General features: G+C 45.7%; 1 protein-coding gene across 1 annotated transcript in view; it reads right to left on the bottom strand.

The window, feature by feature from the left end:
• RANBP17 (RAN binding protein 17) overlaps window positions 1-8,462 on the bottom strand; it is a 1,191,453-nt gene extending 1,182,991 nt beyond the window's left edge. Inside the window, exon 1 of the mRNA XM_085617873.1 lies at window positions 8,311-8,462. Within this exon, the coding sequence (XP_085473999.1) occupies window positions 8,311-8,328 (18 nt within the window). The 5' untranslated portion in view covers window positions 8,329-8,462. The remainder of the gene's footprint in view (window positions 1-8,310) is intronic.
• Between the last annotated feature and the right edge of the window lie 12,029 nt (window positions 8,463-20,491).

Genomic DNA, 20,491 nt, shown 5'->3' with positions numbered 1-20,491 from the left:
AACCTTTTACTTGGGGTCACAGCCCCTTTTTATATACACATTTCCTTTGTTCTCCAGGTACAGTGAAGGGGCGAACCAGATGCAACTGGTTCCTGAGCACTTTGTTTTGCTCAGCCCATCTCCCTATTCACAGGACAGGCTAGGGACATCAGTCGCACCACAGGGGGCGGAGCCAGCATTGTGTGGGGAAAGCCCAGCCCTATTCAGGTCCCAGGTGTACTCCTCCCACTCATCACCTGCAGATCTCTCCACTCACCACTGGGGCACACCCATCCTGACTCCTGGAGCCAGGCACACCAGCCAATCACAAGCCAGACAGTCACTTCATATTTACTACACAGACATGCCAGCTTCTAGAAGTGGCACTTCTACACTAGACACAGTAACGCCGCACACATCATCGCGCAGCATTCACTATCACGAGTTCGCACATACCAAACTCGACCGTGCACTCCCCACGCACCAGGAACTACCATGGACACACACATCTCCCATGCATTCCTATGGGAGGGCAGGTCAGTCTCACTGAAGACATACACAGCACGTACGCACTCTCCACTGGGACACAGTGTTAAAGCGCCCAGAGGCCTAAAACCACTTACACGACATAGGGAAAGGCTAGGATAATTGCAAAAAGTTTAGGGGTGAACCTGCCAGAAGGGCCAAGTCCAACACCTACCCATCCACAAATAATTAAGTAAAATCTGCTGTTCTGTCCATAAAGCACTTAATGGCAGAGGTCCAAGCTACCTCGTGGAAAAACGTATTTGCTATCAAACTGGCAGATCTCTTCGTTCAGGGGAGAAAGCTCTTCTTGTTATCCCCATACAGGAAACTCTGCACTGGGGGCAAAGCTTTTTCTTATCTAGCCCCACGGCATTGGAACTCACTACCTTTACATCTACGGAAGTGCTCGGATCTTCTTCATTTCAGGAAACTCCTGAAAACAGAACTCTTTAGTAAGTGATCCCACTGGCCAAGCATTTCTGCACCTTAACTGCGGAGATACCCATTTGGGAGTGATTCCTGGCGCTATACAAATCCCTTCATTCATTCAATAAGATTGATATTCGTGAGACAGGCCTATGTCATGGTGCAGATGCAAAATCTATGTTGGCCTATGATTTAAAAAATCTGCATTAGGAATCCAGACAACAGTAGAGTTGGGCACTCAGAGCAGAGGTACATGCCTTTACCATGCAGAGGACTTTCTTAATGAGCGAATTTTAAAAGGTAGCCCTATCTGCATCCTCCCTCATTTCAGAGTCTGGGTTCCAACCCTTCGGCCAAAGGAATGCAGGCAATACACTTCCGGTATCTCTGGAAGCCATCCTCATCCTCCATCTAGTGCCATACAAAGCCAGGGGCATCCAAATTGGCCCCCACTGTCCCCAGCACTCAAAATCATACCACACACAGTGTTCTAATACCATACATGTACTTCACACTCCCTGCACGTACACGCACTCAACATACACATGAGATGTCAGTGCAAGGTTTTGGGTATCCCATAACAGCAGAACTTTAAATGAGATGAGACAGTAGGATTGTATCTCGTAGACACAGAGAAAAGGTATGGTCAACACACATTATGCTGCCACCACCAGTGTATATGACACTCAAGGCATAGACAGTAGCTCACAAGGAGGACATGCTTTCTGCACTCCTCCAAGTCTCAGAACACATTCTGGACCTCACATTCTAATGAACAGGTCTAGGCCTCTGCGAATGCATTAAATTAGCATGATTCAGGGGCCAAAATAAAAGTCGAGATACCAGTTTTACATGCAGTCGGGCACTCGAGACAGGGGACATTCCTGCTGCAACAAATGCTACACAAAACAATCATTGCCAAAGCCAATAGGTCTTGCCTATGCAAGAGCTGTTGGCTTTCCCAATGTTTTTTAGTCATGTTGTACACCAGAATGGCTGCTGTTCTGCATGGTAAAAATGTTAGAGCTGTAGACGAGAGTGGAATGGGGTGTCGTCAAGTGGAATGGCAAAGAGTGGGATATAGTGTCAGAGTGGAGTGGCATAGAATGGAGTCGCATGGCGTACAGAGGAGTGCCTTAGAGTACAGTGGAACTGGTGTAGAGTGCATTGGCGTAGAGTGTTGCAGAGTAAAGTGGCCTAGAGTGCAGCAGCATAGAACTCAGCAGTATACAATGCAGTGTCGTAGATTAGAGTGTTGTTTAGAGTGCAGTGGTGCAGAGTGCAGTGGTGTTGAGTAGAGTGGTGTTGAGTAGAGTAGTGCAGAGTAGAGTGGCGTAGAGTGGTGCAGAGTAGAGTGGCCTAGAGTGGTGTATAGGGTTGTCGAAGGCAGTGGCCTACAGTGCAGTGGTATAGAGTGGAGTGCTGCAGAGTGAAGAAGCATAGAGTGGAATGATGCAGAGTGAAGAAGCATAGAGTGCATTGGCAAACAATGCAGTAGTGCAAAGTAGAGTGGCATAGAGTGCAGTGGCGTTGAATACAGTGGCGTAGAGTGCAGTGGTGTGGCGTAGAGTGGTGCAGAGTAGAGTACAATGGCTTGGCTTGGAGTGGAGTGGCATACAGTGGAGTGCTGCAGAGTGCAGTTGCATAGAGTGCAGTAGTGCAGAGTAGAGTCACTGGAGTTCAGTGGGGGAGAGAGTAAAGTTGCAGAGTAGAGTGTCGCAAAGTGCAGTGGTGTAGAGTGGCGTGGAGGGCAGTGGTGCAAAGCAGAGGGGTAGAGTGCAGTGGGGTAGAGTGCAGTGAAAAAGTAGAGTGGCACAGAGAGGCATAGAGTGCAGTTGCACCGAGTAGACTGTTTCAAAGTAGAATGAGGTGGTGTAGAGAGGAGCGGTGCAGGGTAGAGTGCTGTGGCATAGAGTGGAGTACTGCAGGGCTGGGTGGAGTGAAGTGGCATAGACTAGAGTATTGTAGAGTAATGGTGTAAAGTGGTGTAGCGTACAGTGGCATAGAGCGCAGTTGTACAGAGAAGATTAGAGTGGATTGGTATAGAATGCAGGAGCACAGAGTGGAGTGGTAGAGAGTAGAGTGCATTGGCACAGAGTATATTTTCATAGAGTGCAGTGGTGTAGAATGAAGTTTTACAGAGTGGCGTAGATTAGAGTGATGTTGAGTGGAGTGGCCTAGACTTCAGTGGTGCAGAGTGGAGTGACAAAGAGTGGCGAGGAGTAGAGTGGTGGAGAGTAGAAAGGAGTAGAGTTAAGAAGGAATAAAGTTAACACGCTAAGTGGCAGAAAGGGCAGTGGAGCAAAATGCAGTGGCGTGGTGTAAAGTGGAGTGGTGCAGAGTAGAGTGGCATAGAGTGGAATATGCATGGTATGGTAGCACACTTCCAAAACAGACAACACGTCTTCACTTGAAATCACCATTATATTTGCACAGACATACAGTTTCAATGATACAAGTATACACCACATAAATTATAGTATGTGGATATGTCATCACCTAGTGTACTGATTTGTTTTGTTCGTTTTCAAATATTTGTTTCCACCACACTTCAGAATTACCAAAGAATGTGCTTCATTTGAGCTTTAATAATTCTGAAATATCTGTACAGTACAATTACAGACATTTAAATTTTGTTGTGTGCTAGAAACAAAATAAAATCATACAGCCTTCCTCAAGCACTCCCTGGAGCCAGTATGATTGTCACATAAATCCTCTCACTTTGAAGTCGGAGAAAGAAAAATAAACACCAAGCTCCTGAAAGGGTGAGCTTGACAGTTGAACTCTGTCTTTGAATGCACAGCAAATGTGACAAGAAAAGAAGAACATTTAATGGCCCGTTTACAGAAATCGAGTACTGGAGGACGCATACAGTAAATAGGGTTTGGGCAAGGGAAGGGACAAGCTGGACAGTCTAAAACAAATAGAGCCAGCAAATAGAAAGTAAGCAAATGTGAATTACAAACCACAAAGCCAATGGTAAACAACGGGCAGAATGCATTCCCAGGGAAGCTCCCTGAATGTCCCCAAAATGCTGTTAGCAAACCAGACAGCTTCGACCTACGAATGGGAGAAGACACTCCCTCAGTGCACCCCATTAGAGAACCGATAGATGAAAGAGTTGATATAAAAGTCTCGATAAGAGTCTTAAAGCCATTGATTCCTTCACGGATACAAGGAAATCTGAAGTGGGTGGTGTACATTATTTTTCACATTTCTTAAATTAGGTTTAGAGGGTCAAGTACAGAGTTCGAAAGCTATAATCTCAATAAGGCCGTGGGCATGCAAGAGTTACTGAATAACTGAGGGAATTACGAAACAGTGTGGAGTCAAAACTTACACATTTTGAATAGGTCTTAATTTATATTTATGAAAACTCAAAACAATTGCAACAAAATAAATGAAATAGAAAGATAGACACTAATGCAACCCATTGCCCCATGTCCATCACAATTTGTCAGAAATAATTCTAAAATAACAATCCAGTTTGTCAACAATCACTTGCTGAAAGGGTTAAATTGGAACTTGATATCAGCATATCACTCAAAAAAGAATTCCTCCTCTTTTGCAAAAATGTTTTAATGATAAATAAAATAGCAGACACATCGTCATTCTGTTGCACAGCTAAAAGTATAAAGGACTGAAATAAACCAAAAGCAAAGCCCTTTCTTATCACACAACTTCCTTGGGTGCAATAAATCCAGCTTCTAACCAGTTCCCTGGACAGAGTAGGTGTCGCTAGATGTGTGGAGCACCTACTTAAAGCTCTAGACACCACCCAGCAGCATCAATCCTATTTTATGTTATAGCGGCCTTCCTTTCTATTAAACTATCAAAAACAGAAAAGTAGTTGCTATTTTTTAACCTGCCCATGTAAGGTTCACCGCCTTTCTCTTCAGGCGTTCTCAACAAGTATCATAGTATTCTAAAAGGCTCTAGGTTCTCTTCCTATCCTTTCAAAAATCAACATGTCCCAGCCATCATCTGTCACCTTAAGTTTCATCTTCCATCATCATAAGTATGCCAACGACACACTGCTGGTGCAAAATTGGATTTGGCTGATCTCCAGGTCACCTCCATCGCAAAAAAAAAAAAAACTAAATTAGGGAATTTTAAAAAAAACAGGAGAGGTGGCCTCAAATTGATAAAACTCTGTAAATCCTGAAATAGGTACCCATGGTAACATTTCACTTATGCCAAATTGTTGAATACTATTGTCTTAAAAACTTGCCCATCTATCTGTTTGAATAACTCTTCGGTCCAACCACTTTTTTCACACTCTTTGCCTTTTTAGGTCTCGCCTAGCGACGCAGAGCATGCGTTGCTCGCCCCAGGCAAGATCTATTCTTGTCGCTTTTGCTTGAAGAAACGCTAAAGTTGCACACTGCTCGTTTTCAATAACATTTTCACTGGCTTTTTAAAAGGTGCAATGCTTTTTTCAAAGAAGGGATTACCACATTTTATCAAGGGCTCCAAGCCCACCATTAACATTAACCATGCCCAAAATCCATTTTTTGCCAAGATTAATAATCATAATACATATTCTCATTCCAATCAAGATGTGCACAAATGGCCCTTTAGGTGTGTTCAAAGATGGCATCTCAACAAACAGTCTCCTATGACACATTTGGGACTGGCATACTCCTTGCCCTACATGTCTCCACACTTTGCCTATACCATGACACACTATAGATGCTTCAATTACCCCATAGTATCCTTAGGGGACTTCATTCGAACAACCAACAAACTATTTTCACAAGCTTTGGAGTTGCACATTTGTGAACGCCACCCAGTGTAAAGAAGAAAAATCTTTACCCAATCCAGCATAGTTAACAATCACCAACAGAAGGCATTCTAGGATATTGCTTTGGTGATATCTACTTGTGTTTTGAGACCTATATGAAGTCATTCACTGTATGGCCCCCTACAATACAAGATACAGAGAAGTGTTGTATTATGAATGTGTTTATTGGCCCTATGTGGCCAAAAGACCCTGAGTCTTAGATATACAAATCTACAGAAATGTAGCTTCAAACCATTCATGAGACATCCATTTACCCACAATAACACTGCATGCATGGAAAAAAATGTGCAGACAGGTCATAGCCAGCACTAACAGGGAAGAGGACTGTATTTTGAATAAATAGAATAAAAAATGTGCCTCTGCTTTATTAACTAATAAGATGCACTATTGACGCTCATTCAAGTGAAGGTTACATTGTCCGTGTACCAACAAACTGTCTAACAAGCATTAGGTATCATCTGGCTATACAAGCAGACTGCAACCTCAATGCATCTAAGAATCAGGAAAACTAAAAGAAACATTGGCAAAACCAGCTGGTCTGAACTGCCGACTTTTTGGCTTTGCTTGTTTTGTTTCTAAATGTTTTTACACAAGAGGCCCGGTAGCAGTGTTGGGAGGAGCTGTTGTCCACTGCTTAGGTAAAACAAGCATTGGCTAAATATATATATATATATATATATATATACACACATACATATATACACACACGCACGGGGTATATATTGTGTGGATGTGCACGTTGTGCAAGAGCTAGATGCTGTCACTCAGTCAGGTAAGCCAATGACTGAAGTGGGCTGATGCTGCAACCCATGTTGTATACTGTGGTGGGTGGAAGCAAAATGTGTGTAACAATACAGTAGAGCAGCGGTTGAAGACAGCTGACTGAAAGCTCCATAAGTAAGCATACATAGTATATATTGTTCTTTAAAATAAAAGGACCTCTCGAAGGCCAAACCTAAAAATTGTCATCCTTGCTAAGCAGCTCTACAAATCACTGTTTTAGATTGTCAGGAAGTATTTTCCTTGCAAAATAAAAGAACAGTCTTTCTTCAGTTAGTATTCTCTTTATGTTTACTATTCAACTTTTCCTTCCAGTGACATTTGCATTTCTATTAACTATTTCCAATAAGACTAGCGGCTGGAGCCAATGCAATGTCTTTGAAGATAGCACGCATGGACAGTGGAAAACCTGCACCATTAAACATGAGTTTTAATCGATATAAAGCCTTGCTTTTATTATCGCCATTTAACAAAGCTTTCCAGCAACAATGACAAGACCCTCTGATCACCACTGCTTTATGACCCGTTTGCGTCCTTCACTAAAGAGGAGCAAAAGGATAAGTAAGCCTCCATGCAATGAATACTTTCCATTCCGTCAATGTTTTTGTTTTGCCTACGTGTTCTCGGTCTGTCTTAAGGTGGGCCCACGGCCACGACACACTGACAGAAATGCACCAAATGACAAGTCCTGCTGTCTGGTTTGAAATGTTCATGTTTAAAATGCAATTTTCAAAAACGTGCACAAATGCAGACCTCTGGATTACATGGATACATCATCATAAACAAATTCGACTTGTATTTTCAAAACACTGCGCAGGCACATTTGTATAAGCTGTCAAAAATGATTCCCTGCCCTTCAACTATCAATACACACTAAAGGTAAACATGGGGAACCCTCGTGTGCTCTGTAAGGATAGAGCTAAGGGGCTTTCGGCGGCCTTTCACACTATGTGAGAAAGCAACGATTTAATTGTACCCATTTATTCATCTGTCAGTTGTAAAGCTGTTTCCTGCTGAGTGTTCCAGGTGCCTATAGACAGGTGAGAGGGCGCTTGATATGTTTATTTTGTCGGACGTCAAATGCACGTGAAGGAGATACCCCAGTCATTGATCAACCGCTAGCTCCCCTATCCCCCCGCCTCCCAATAAATAATCTATCCTGCCTCCAAGAGATTAAGTCTGGTGTAGTGTACGTCTCCCTGTTTGACACCCAGCCAGTGAAGTGCCCTAACCCTACACCCAGCTAGTGAAGTGCCCTAACCATTCAAATTCCATCTGACACTGCAGTCAATGCAGAGAGGGGCACACAAGCTGTTTCGCTGTACTGGGGACCCCAGGATGGGAACAGTCTCCTCTCAGGCTCTGAGGGCAGAGCATGGCGAGGCATGTCTGATCAGACGTGAGCGATGACCCTCTAAGTGCTGAACCCCAGGGGACACCCCTATGAGAATGCTGGCGCGGGGGCACGTGTCTCTTCCACTGAAGCTCAGGAAGTGTGTGCTATAGCTTTATTTGAAGCCCCCAAACCTCACAGAGCTGAGGACATGAAGCGCACAGACAGGAGAAGGAAGGAACATGTACTCCCGCCTCAAACACACAATAAGCAATGCGAGGGGAGTGTCTGAGAGCAGCGCGGCTTCTGCAGCTCAACCCCCGCCTCGTGAGCGAGACACGGGGATCCCAGCCGCTACCTTCCCCGGTTGTCTGCAGTGCAGGCACTGCAGCAGCCAGGTCAGCGGACTGGCGCGACATGTGCATGTGTTATTGTTGTCCTGATGGCTGGCCGTACTGACCTGCAAGTGCGCCGCCATGTTGGTGTCAGGCTGGGAGCCGGATTCACAGTGAGGAGGAGGTCCGAGGAGAGGAGGCGAGGGGCGGAGCCTGCGAGGCGGGCACAAGGTGGCTGTCAGACCTGCGATCCGAGAGCCCTCTACTCCTGTTTGGGTATGACAGCACTAAACGCATTCGTTGTTGTGTTCTCGGAATCTGTAGTCCTCTTTAATACTCGCTACTTCTGTCGGCATTACCATCATAAAAACTTGCGGACACGCTCTGAATGCTTTTGATTGTTTGTCTTCCACTAAATCTGACTGACCCGGCAACGAACTACTGGCCCTTCTATGTACTCATTGCCATCCCTTATTGAGTCGTCCCCTTTATACTCTCTAACTTCCGGCTGTCGTTCTCGTCCCCTGTGCTGACTGATATAATGCCTGTTTGGACACGTATCAGAATAGCCCCCTCTCCATGAGGGCTTTGCCCTACATTTTGCCCATATTTATCCCTCGCAGGGGTCACCATTTAGGTGACCCTGGCAACAAAAGGGAGTTGTGCACGCACCCTCATTACGAATCCTATCCGAGCCCTGTGTTCATGTGTAAAATATTGGATTATTATTAGGGGTGGGTGACTTCCCACCCCAAGGAATAATCACAACCCTTGTCAGGGTGATCCCTGAAAGCCACTAAATTAACTTGAGCTCAACCCCCTGGTTGCTATGACACAGAGCAGACTGGCTAACGTTAGAGGTGGGCGAGTCAAAAGATTAAAAGGGAGAGCAGAGCCAAGGGTCTATCTAGCTCACGGGTACTCATAGTACGGCCCGCGGGCCGTCAGCGGCCCGGCAAGCCTTCTTTGGTGGCCCGCGGACCTTGCAGACATAGTACCTGTGTTTAAAAAAAAATAATAATAAAGAGTGTCAGCAAACACCGCTGCAGCAGCGCGGACTCCGAGACACTCTGCTCTATGGGGGCTGGGCGAATCCAGCAGAGTGGATATGCAGGGGCGCTAAGAGGTGAAATACAACAAAGCCTCATTAACAAGTGAATGGTCTTTTAAAGACCTGTGAAGTACTCGGGTGTGGCTGTGTGTGTGCCCGGGAAGCTGTCTCAGCCTGGGCTGCCTCACGCGCGGGGTGAGGTGGGAGGCAGAGGGAGAGAGTCAGGGGTAGACAGAGGGAGGAACAGAGAGAGGGAGGGAGACAGAGAGAAAGAGAGGGAGAGAGAGAGGGGGGGAGACAGAGAGCGACAGACAAAGGGAGGGAGACAGTCAAAGGGAGGAGGGCAACGGAGGGAGACAGAGGGAGACAGATGGAGGGGAGGGAGTGAGATAGAGAGAGAGGGAGACAGATAGAGAGAGGGAGACAGAGGGAGGGAGACGGAGACAGACCGAGATAGAGACAGATAGAGATAGAGACAGGGGCAGACAGATAGAGGCAGAGAGGGAGACAGGGAGGGACAGATAGAGGGAGAGGCAGAGACTGAGACAGACGGAGAGGGAGACGGTGAGGGAGACAGGGAGAGGGAGGGAGGTAAACAGAGGGAGGGAGACCGAGAGAGGGAGACAGAGGGAGGAGCGAGACAGAGGGGGAGAGAGAGGGAGGGGGAGAGGGAGGGAGAGAGACAGAGGGAGAGAGAGGGGGACAGGGAGGGAGAGAGGGAGGGAGACAGAGAGAGATAAAAAGAGAGAGAGAGAGAGAAAGATGTGTGTATGCCGGGTCTGGTGGCTCAGTGGACGAAGGCGTCCGCTGCAGGGGCCTGTGCTCAATCTCATGGTCACAGTTTGTTCTTTTGCTCTAGCCCCGCCCCCTCCCCCACTGACCCCGCCCCCACCGGTGCGGCCCTCAGCCACAAACCACACTGTAAATTTGGCCCCAGAGAGAAAGTTTGTGAGTACCCATGATCTAGCTCAACCTTTTATATGGCGTAGATTATTATAGCGCAACATTATAGTCTCTTAAATAAAACACAATAGGTTTTGTACAACTGGTATACGCGAAAGTGAAGAAAAAGGAGTTTTGGTGAACTAAAATGTTTGCCTTAGATCACACAATTTAAGCGTGGAAGCCACAATTTATCCAAATTTTCTGGTTTCATTTTGTACAAATCAGGCAGTAATTGAGTCTCTATTTGTCATTCCTTATCTCAAGGCTTTGGTTTTACTTTTTTATCCATTTCCTGCCGTCTTTGTATAGCTCAAACTCAAACCTAAGTTATTGAAGCATTTTACATAAGTACCAGTTACATTACACAAGGTCTCATTCAATGTTTATAGGCAGTAGAAATGATTTGCAGAGATTCACAGGATGTTGTTGAGCCGACGCAGAGACTCAAACCTGATTCCCCAGTTCCAAAGTCGACAGTTCTGGCCGTAACACCACATCCTGGGTATAAGGAAGATGGCAGCCAGAAGCCACATTAAACGTCAGCTCGTTATGTGCCAGAAGCTGAGCCAGGCTTCAGGCTCGAGAATGGCTCCTGCCCACCTCTACTTAACGTAGGGCAATGTGTAAAGTATTTATGTAGTATCAAAACAGTAATAAAATCAACATGCAAAACAGGAAAAATCCCAAGCCATATTATAAAATAGAGTAAACTTTAACAAACACCTTGAAACCAAAATTACAAAATCCAATAACGGTAACTCAAGACCACAAAGCATCAATAATAAGCAATGATCGTAGTAGACTAGGTGTGATTTGAGAGTGACCACGATGGAGTGCAGGTCAGACACACCGAACCAGGTTTGTCCCAGTCAAAGATTTTACCTTCTGACTTAGTATTTTAAGTCCCAATCAACTACAGCAGTACACTTCTAAAGCCACCAGGACCTCCCTAAACCCACCCAGGACCTCAGGGGAGACACTTAGAGACTGACAGGGTGTTAGGCAGAAGCCAATAGATGGGTCCAGTCCAGGTCCAGTTTCCACTGGTTAGATGGGTACTTCCAGGAAATGGCCTCTTGCAGCTTGTTGTCTCCCTTTAGCCACACAAGAGCAGGGGCGGCTCCTCTGCTATGGGGGAGGAGCATCGCCCCACTGCTTTCTCGCATTGCGAGAAGCCAAAGCATAAAATGGTAATAACTTTTAGTTATTACCATTTTATGTTTGCTTTCCGGATGAGCAGGGCTGCTCTGCTCTCTGAGCAGGGCAAAGGAGGAGTGGTTTGCCCACTCCTGAGTGCGCAAAGACTGTTTGATCAGCCCTCTCGGGCCGCCCAAACGAGTCATGCACACTTTGCCCTTCTCCATGCAGTCTGCATGGAGAACATGCACAACCCTGTAGCCCCTAGCTGGAGCGCCGTGTCACGGCGCTCCAGACCAATCACAACGCTGCATGCAGAGTTGTGATTGGCTTAGTTGAAGGAGCCAGTCTGCCTGCTTCCTGTTCTTGTTGGAGGCAGAAGAACAGGAGCAGTGAAGACACGGGATCCGGCGGAAAGGTAGGTTTGCCAATTTGCTTATTATATTTCTCTCTCTATTTATATGACTACATTTTGGCCCATGTTGCGTCAGGTCTTCCGACGGACCGGAGAATTTGACAGGGATTTGGCAAAAGATTTAGGTGAAATATTCCCCTTATGAGGAACAAGAACAAAGAGAATATTTATATTTACACCTTTCTACATACATTTATATACATCTCTTCATCATTATAATAATGAATAAAGACAGACTCAGTTTCTCTGTTATTTGCTTTATCTGTTTTCTTTGAAATTTTATAGAGTGGTCAAACAGAGACACAATGTCAAATCTGAATATTCACTCAAGAACACAATACAGGTAATCACAGTAACCGCTCCATTAAGGAGCATGAGTTGAGTGGATAGTGTAAGAGACAAAAGAGCATTTTCAATAAGAATAATGCAAATACAGAATTTCATACGAACCTAGAAAACTATAGCAAAGTGTGCTTATAGCTGGAAATGCTATCCTTCGGGCCGGAAGGGAAAGCTGGGGCTATCCTCATGAGGTATGAGGACCAAAGTTAAGGAGTCAGCTTACAAACAGCATCCGCCAAGTATATCAAAGAACAGCTCACACGAACGACTCAGATAGATCAAACACCAACACCCTGTTCTCTCTCTCTGCCTACCTGGCCAAATCTATCACTAATAATTATACCCTAATGCTTTTCGATTCTGGCTTATTCTTGTATGAAAATCCTTCTCTGATTGGCTAACAGACGTAGGGTGTTAAGTCACACCACTTCCATCGCTCTTTCTTTTCAAACGTTCATTGTTTTAGTTTCATGTTGTCATCATTGTCCTTTGGCAAAGGAAATCAAATTTTCTCCTTCTCCGGCGCATGCATTTTCAGATGCATTTGGAAAGATTTAGCAGTACAGTTTATCAGGAGAACATGCTTTTTCCTGTGACAGTAGGAAGCATCGTAGGTACCCTGGACAAGTAGCAGCCACTCGAGAATAAAGAACATAATAAACAACTCTGAAGAATAAATGGATTTTTCAGTATTTCTACATCCTAAAGCAAAATTAACCCTAAAGCCAATGCTGAGGCCTTCTTGCAAATGTGGATTTCTCTAGGAGAAATAAACATGGTTTTATTATTTGTTCAAAAATAAAAGCTTCATTTGAAAATGTCGTTTCAATCTCTTACTAGTATAATAAAACAATCATTTTGAACTATTATTCTGTAATTAATATTTGCTTAGTTATGTTAATAAACAATACACAACCTTATTCGATTTTTACTCATAGTACAGAAATCGTTTGTGGCCTACTTAGACACAGTGTCATTTTTCCTCATCTTTCTTATTTCTTTTTCTCGACTGTATGTTAATTATTTTTCGATTAATCCCAAAATTTGTTAATAACTCACACCATGGAAGGTTTAATCCAAGCAGGTTTTATTTACGCAAAAGCCTGCTCCATCAGAGTCCTATTCTTTCTCCTGGTAACAAGAGAGAGCAGGTCCAGTCCTTTAGGGCTCCTCTCAGGCCACAGACAGCAAGTCCAACGCTCTTCTGATCTTCTGCAGGTCCAGAAAGTGTTCTGAAGTGGGTTACTGGAGATGGCTCATTTATGCCTCGCACAAGCTAGTGGTTGGAGGTGACTCCTGGACCTTCCCTAACCAATGGGCGATAAGTTTGCAGACTTTTGCTGTAGTTCCTGTTTTTTCGTGTTGCAAATAGGCCCAAAATGCAAGGTGTCAGAGCCAATCGAAGATGGCAAAAGTCTTCAGCCACGTTCAACTTGGGCTCTGAGGGCTGGGGGAAGGTTATGGGGAATGTACTGTGGTAATTCTCGTGTCCTCCTGCATCTAACACTAAAATCCTGTTTGAGGAAAGCACTGTATCAAAAACAAGTGGAACTGGGGGTCTAACAAAAACCATATGTGTATGGTGTTATATACAGCTGTGTGTGTCAAAAGATGACCAATCGAGGAGTAGCAAAAGGAGAAAAAGAGACAAAAGGAAGCAATAAAAAAGAGGACCCTAGAGCAAAACTTGGATACCCATCAATTGTCTATGTGATCAATCCTATCATCTGGTCATCCAATCCAAAGAAAGATATATCTCTTGATCATAGAGATTATCTTATAGGGAGTGAGCCCCCTCAGCCAGGTCCAAGATTAGCAAAGGATCGGAGCAAGGAGATCATATGTATTTAGAGGTAGATCAATTGGGAGAAGTGCAGTGCTTGAGAGGAAACAAGTGGTGTGTTAAAATAGAGTTATGAGAAAAACGCTACTAGTTTAACATGAAAAAGAAATCTCACACTCTAATTAAAAACAACAGTGCAACAAGCAGTGTTCAACAAATGACTGCTAAATGAAAAGGTCGACATGTTTCAGCCATGCGGGAATTCATGACTCAGATGTCATTTCGAGGCAACGACGGATAGAGCGGGGCCTCTTAGTCCTGAGTAAGGTTCCAGGCGAGGTGAGGTCCACTCCTCGATCAATATGGATGCCTACTGCATCCTTTGAAGCGGAGGATCACATTAAGGTTGTATTAATTCCAACCTTATGACAGTAGTGTGATAAGCACACTTCATCACTATTTTCTTTTGATACACCAATGCAGTAGCATATAGTTGACAACTGGGGTCCTGAAGAAAGCCTTTGGGAGAATGAATTCCCGCATGGCTGAAACATGTCGACCTTTTCATTTAGCAGTCATTTGTTGAACACTGCTTGTTGCACTGTTGTTTTTAATTAGAGTGTGAGATTTCTTTTTCATATTAAACTAGTAGCGTTTTTCTCATGTTTAATATGAAAAAGAAATCTCACACTCTAATTAAAAACAACAGTGCAACAAGCAGTGTTCAACAAATGACTGCTAAATGAAAAGGTCGACATGTTTCAGCCATGCGGGAATTCATTCTCCCAAAGGCTTTCTTCAGGACCCCAGTTGTCAACTATATGCTACTGCATTGGTGTATCAAAAGAAAATAGTGATGAAGTGTGCTTATCACACTACTGTCATAAGGTTGGAATTAATACAACCTTAACGTGATCCTCCGCTTCAAAGTATGCAGTAGGCATCCATATTGATCGAGGAGTGGACCTCACCTCGCCTGGAACCTTACTCAGGACTAAGAGGCCCCGCTCTATCCGTCGTTGCCTCGAAATGACATCTGAGTCATGAATTCCCGCATGGCTGAAACATGTCGACCTTTTCATTTAGCAGTCATTTGTTGAACACTGCTTGTTGCACTGTTGTTTTTAATTAGAGTGTGAGATTTCTTTTTCATGTTAAACTAGTGGCGTTTTTCTCATAACTCTATTTTAACACACCACTTGTTTCCTCTCAAGCACTGCACTTCTCTCAATTGATCTTCCTCTAAATACATATGATCTCCTTGCTCCGATCCTTTGCTAATCTTGGACCTGACTGAGTGGGCTCACTCCCTATAAGATAATCTCTATGATCAAGAGATATATCTTTCTTTGGATTGGATGACCAGATGATAGGATTGATCACATAGACAATTGATGGGTATCCAAGCTTTGCTCTAGGGTCCTCTTTTTTTTTTTTTTTTGTGAAAAACCTTTATTACAGTTTCAGAGACATACAAGTATGGGCCTACAACCAACAGGCCGGCCGCTAATGCACACTATAAGCATAGACACATCTTAACAACCACATCGGTGAAGCAATAAGAGAGCTACTGCATTGCTAATCAACTCAGCCAGCCGCAGCCGCAGTCCATAGACAAGCAAAGAAAGGTTTCATATTTTTAAAGAAAACGAAAAACATTACACACACAAGGCAGAGGAGGTCAATAGTAGTAACGTGTGCTCCCCGTATCGAAGGGGTAAACAAACCTAGGGAGAAAGAGGGGGGGGGGCAGGCAGAAGAAACCAAATGCACATGTCGCAGGAGCATAGAGGAATGCGCGGGCTAGGGAGACAGAGCAGCATCCATCTCTCGCATCTGGGGCGGGGCGGGGCGCAAATACCTCCACGATAGGAGTTCCAGGGACCCCACACCTTAATCCACTTCCCAGGCTTGCCTCTCGCCACATACACCGTTTTCTCTCTGAACATACAGCAGTCCATGTGTTCCTTCCACGCTGAGACCGTTGGTGGCCTCTGGGAGCCCCACAGTTGTGCAATGTCACGCTTCGCTACCATATAGCCCAGAGTCACCCACTGCGTCTGCATCACATTGTAATCAGTCGGCTCCCAGACATTCAGCAAACATCTCCATGCCTCCGGCAACAAGGCAACATGCGTGACTTCTTCTAACACCGCATGCACTCTACACCAAATAGGGTCCTCTTTTTGATTGCTTCCTTTTGTCTCTTTTTCTCCTTTTGCTACTCCTCGATTGGTCATCTTTTGACACACACAGCTGTATATAACACCATACACATATGGTTTTTGTTAGACCCCCAGTTCCACTTGTTTTTGATATTGTAGGATTAGGGGAATAGAAATGTGGCAGGTCATTAAACTTTTCCCTTAGACCCTAATATATACTTGATGTTTTGATTGAAAGCACTGTATCCACAATAAACCCAGAGACAGAAGTCTGGTAGGACAAAAGCAGGGTCCTCGAGTACCCATACAGTGGATACACTGAATTGCCGTAGTATCCTGTTGTCTCCCTTTCAAGTGTGCCCCAAATGTTTTTTGTGTCAGATTTGTTATGCAGGATTTGGCACTGAAGTGTTAAAATAATGCCAGTTGCCCCACCCAATATACATTTTGTGGAGATCAGAGGAGCCACCCAGGCAGGTCAGCCAACAGTTGTTTGCTACTGGGAGACATTTCACACCTTTTGCACACCCATTCAAGGCTGAACCCAGGCTAAAACCTCACTGAGGCATATGCTAATAAGGATTCTGATAATTCAGGGAGGTAAAGGGTAACTTTCTAAAAGTTTATTTTTACTTAATATTTATTAAAAATCCAAATTAACCAGAGTTGGATTTGTAATACCTATTAAAATGGTTGTTTAATTATTTTTCTAGTTAGTCAGATTTCTGAGATACAGTATTAGTGTTAGAATAGGCCTTTTCTACAGGGTCCCCCCCAAACATTTTGCCTCAACCATCCTGTTTTCTGAATCAGGGTTTGTTGGCTTTAGGGCTCTGCACACTCTAGCAGTGCTAACCAGTGATACAGTGCTTGTCATCTATCATTCAAAGATAGTAAAATTAACTTACACCCAATTGCCACATTTAATTTACTTGTAAGTCCCTAGTAAAGTGGTACTACATGTACACAGGGCCTGTATATTAAATTCTACTAGTGGGCCTAGAGAAGTAATTCTGCCAACCACTTACATAGTATTTTAAATATGCCTCAAGCCTGCCTTTGTGACTTGTGATTCCAGTTTTAAAATGCCATTTCGACCTGGCAAAAAAAACCTTTTGCGAAGCCTAAACATTCCTTTTTAATACTGTAGGAGAGTGGAATCTGACTAATGGTTGCCCCCAACTTTTTGCCTGGTATTTGAGTGGTTTTTGACTAGTCTGGCTGGGATCCTGCTATCCAGGACCCCAGCCTATCTGCTTTCTCCCTAAAACTGATGTGAGTACTCTAGGTACAAACCTAATTGGATGCTGGGCATGCCCTACCAGTCCCTTGTAGATGGTACCCTAGGTAACCAGGGCATGGGTCCCCCAGTAGGCCTACCAGGGCTGCAGCACTTATTGTGCCACCCTGGGACAGCCATACAAACTGACACCACCAGACCACTACTGTAGTCTGGGTAGGGTGGTGCTAGCACCCCTTACAGGGATACAGGTACCCTATATCCCACCCCATTACAACACATATACTCTCATAGGTCACCCCTATAGCAGGCCTTGGTAATCCTACAGGGCAGGGTGCTGAGGTATGTGTGAGGGGGGACCCCTACATGAGTAGGGCCTCTCTGCAACCTTCGTAAAATCGTTACTGGGTTGTTTGTAGTGTAGCCATACCATATACTCTTAACCGCATTATAAGTCTATTGCGATATCGCGATAACTTGAGAATGGCTACACAGAACCATATCGTGTTTGGTGTCAAACATGTAGGAATCATACCCCCAGTCCAGCCATGGGCATGAGGGTACGATTCCCCCTTGCTAGAAGGGCAATATGGGAAAAGCGGTAGAATTTAGACACCAATTTAAAAGTGCACCAGTTTCACAAAGGGAAAACCCCAGCCTCGCCAGCTGGACAATAGGGCTCCTGTGGCAGGGAGGTGCTAGCATCTCCCCAGACAGGATAATGTGGATTGGAACAGGGTGGGTGCACCAAATGTCCTTTCAGAGTTGCACGTAGGCAGCTGCAGAGACCTAATTCTGCATACACCGCTTGGAACCGGTTCAGGTGCATCCTGCCCCTCGCCCAGGCGGGAAACACACAAAGGGGAGAGGGTGTAGCCAACCTTTCCCGCCTCACCAGCCATTGGTGGACACTACTCTGGACACTCCCCTAATCTTGGGGATAAAGGTGAATAACGTGGCCCCAGAGCCTCAGATTAATTTGGAACTTTACAGAACCGACCTTCGACGAGCTGCTGCCCAGCTGACTGAAGAAATCTCCCTTGGGATAAAGGAGTTATCCCCCTGCTTGGCAGGCACCTGAAACCCTGCAAGTGACCCGGTTGGAACTTCGCTGCTCTCACGAACTTCGACGACTTCCAGAACCCTTGAGGTGGGTTTCCAGCGTATCCCAGAGGCCAGTGAGTGTGCTCAACGAGTTTGGGCACCGTGGACCGCGTGGGTGCCGAGATCCCCAATACCCCGGCCACCTCTTACATAGCACACGACCCTGACCAGTGGGGAAGTTGTGCTTTGGCCCATTCACGAGCCAACCACTCTACAGCAATTGTGCCAAAGACCAGCGCCCTAGCCCCCTCCGGTGGCCCGTGGGTGCCCTTTTACGCACGCCAAATTGCCGCCTCCCGCGGTCCCTTGTCTCTCGACTTGTGGGCCCTAGCCGAGGTCTGTCTTTGAAAACAAGAGTTCCCCTGGTTGCTCCAGGCCTGCTGTACAGTCTCCTCGAAGGAGACCTCTCTCAGACCTCGTGGGTCTGCACTGTAGCTGATTTGTTTATTCTTCGTGGGTTGCGGCTGCCAAGGCTTAGTGGATCCAATCCGGACACTAACACCGCAGCGACCCTCATCCGACGAGGGACAGTCGCCCTCCGGAAGCTGGCCTTCCTTGAAGCCTTCCGGAGCCCGTGGCTGCAGATCCAAGCAACAGCACCTCTCACCTGAAGCACCTGACATCGAAGGGCTCTTTGCTTTGAGCCTCCTGGTCACTTTGCCGTGACCCAGACTCTGTCCCCTCTGCTTTCAGGTTCTTCTCTACATTCTTCACATCTTTGATCTTCACGGCATCATCGACGCTTTTGGCTAGCAGAACTTTTGACTATTTTCCCATTGAAAATCAGCCCGCGACCCGACAGCAGAAACGACCTATGCACCCGGCTTCCCTGGGGCAGGTAACAGTGGTACCTCGGTACTCTCGGGGTTGTGGGCATCTCAAAAGCTTAAGTCTAAAGTTTTAACTTTGTACTCCTGCTAGAAGTATTTCTAATCTGTTTATTTCAAACCGCGACATTCTCCATAGGCTAACATTGAGATCCCGATAGCAGCTCTTTGCACTGCACGCGTCTCCCGTGGGTCCCCTTCCTCATAACTGTGGGTGGATTCTGAAGGGGCAAGCGATCCTGAATGCCCTAGGCATTGCCTGTAGAATTGTCGTGGTTCTTATACCACTATTTTAGTATATGGTTTGGTCCCCCCCTGGGGCCCATTGATTTCTGTGCTATTTATTGTGTTTATCAATGCTTGTTTGAAGTGTAACTTTGCCACTAGTCACATAAAGCGACTGTGGGATTCTGTCTAGAATAAATACATATATTTTATATATATACCTGTGTGGGCTACTCTTTCATTTGGTTATTCAAGAGGTTATTATGGTAAAACAATAAGCTTAACACTCCTTCAAGACTTAGCCTGAAGGCTGCTCTCCACAGCTACCACTAGGTGTCACGCGAGCCGGCGAATCCTCTCCTCAGGATGACGCTGATGCTCTAATGGGGTCCACCTCCCATCCGTCCCCAGTCCGGAAGACGTGTGACAAACACGGACTATGGAGACAGGTGGGCGAGGGAAGGAAGGGAAGGAGCAGCTGGGAAAAGGGACCTGGAACGAGACAAGCACACCATAAGAGACATGGTACTAGTGACCCTCCCTTTTCCTTCCCACCACTCGGTTGTCGGGTTCTCACCTGCTATCTTCCCACCCTTATAGAGGAAGGCCCCCCAGCCTGGGACGACTTGTAACCCAGTTGAACGAGAGCACTGGATAATGGTCGCCGAGCCAGGGCGGACTCTAGCGACTGGTTCCTCTGGTCACTTAGGCGCGACCTCTCTGGTAGCAAAGAGCAGCACTTCCAAATCAGTGCTTAATGCCCCAGAGCGCGTCCACGGATCGGGGTCAGCAAAGAGAACAAAGGAAGATGCCTCCCTGAAGTCAAAGGTAATGCAGTACTCACGGTTCCGAAGAGCAGTGAACGGAGAGGGCGCTGCGACTCTGTACCCGGAACTCCGTGGGCAGAGGAGCGCCCCTGTTCGCGCTGCAACTCTGAACCCGGAACTCCGTGGGCAGAGGAGCGCACCTGTTCGCGCTGCAACTCTGGACCCGGAACTCCGTGGGCAGAGGAGCGCTGGAGGTTCCTTTCAGGAGTCTGGAATGTTGAGGGCAGAGGTCTCTCTGACGCCTT

Source organism: Triturus cristatus, chromosome 7 (genome assembly GCF_964204655.1).
Source record: "Triturus cristatus chromosome 7, aTriCri1.1, whole genome shotgun sequence".
Classification (NCBI taxonomy): Eukaryota; Metazoa; Chordata; class Amphibia; order Caudata; family Salamandridae; genus Triturus; species Triturus cristatus.
The sequence above is the reverse complement of the archived record's forward strand: the minus strand, read 5'-3'. Positions and strand labels throughout refer to the sequence as shown.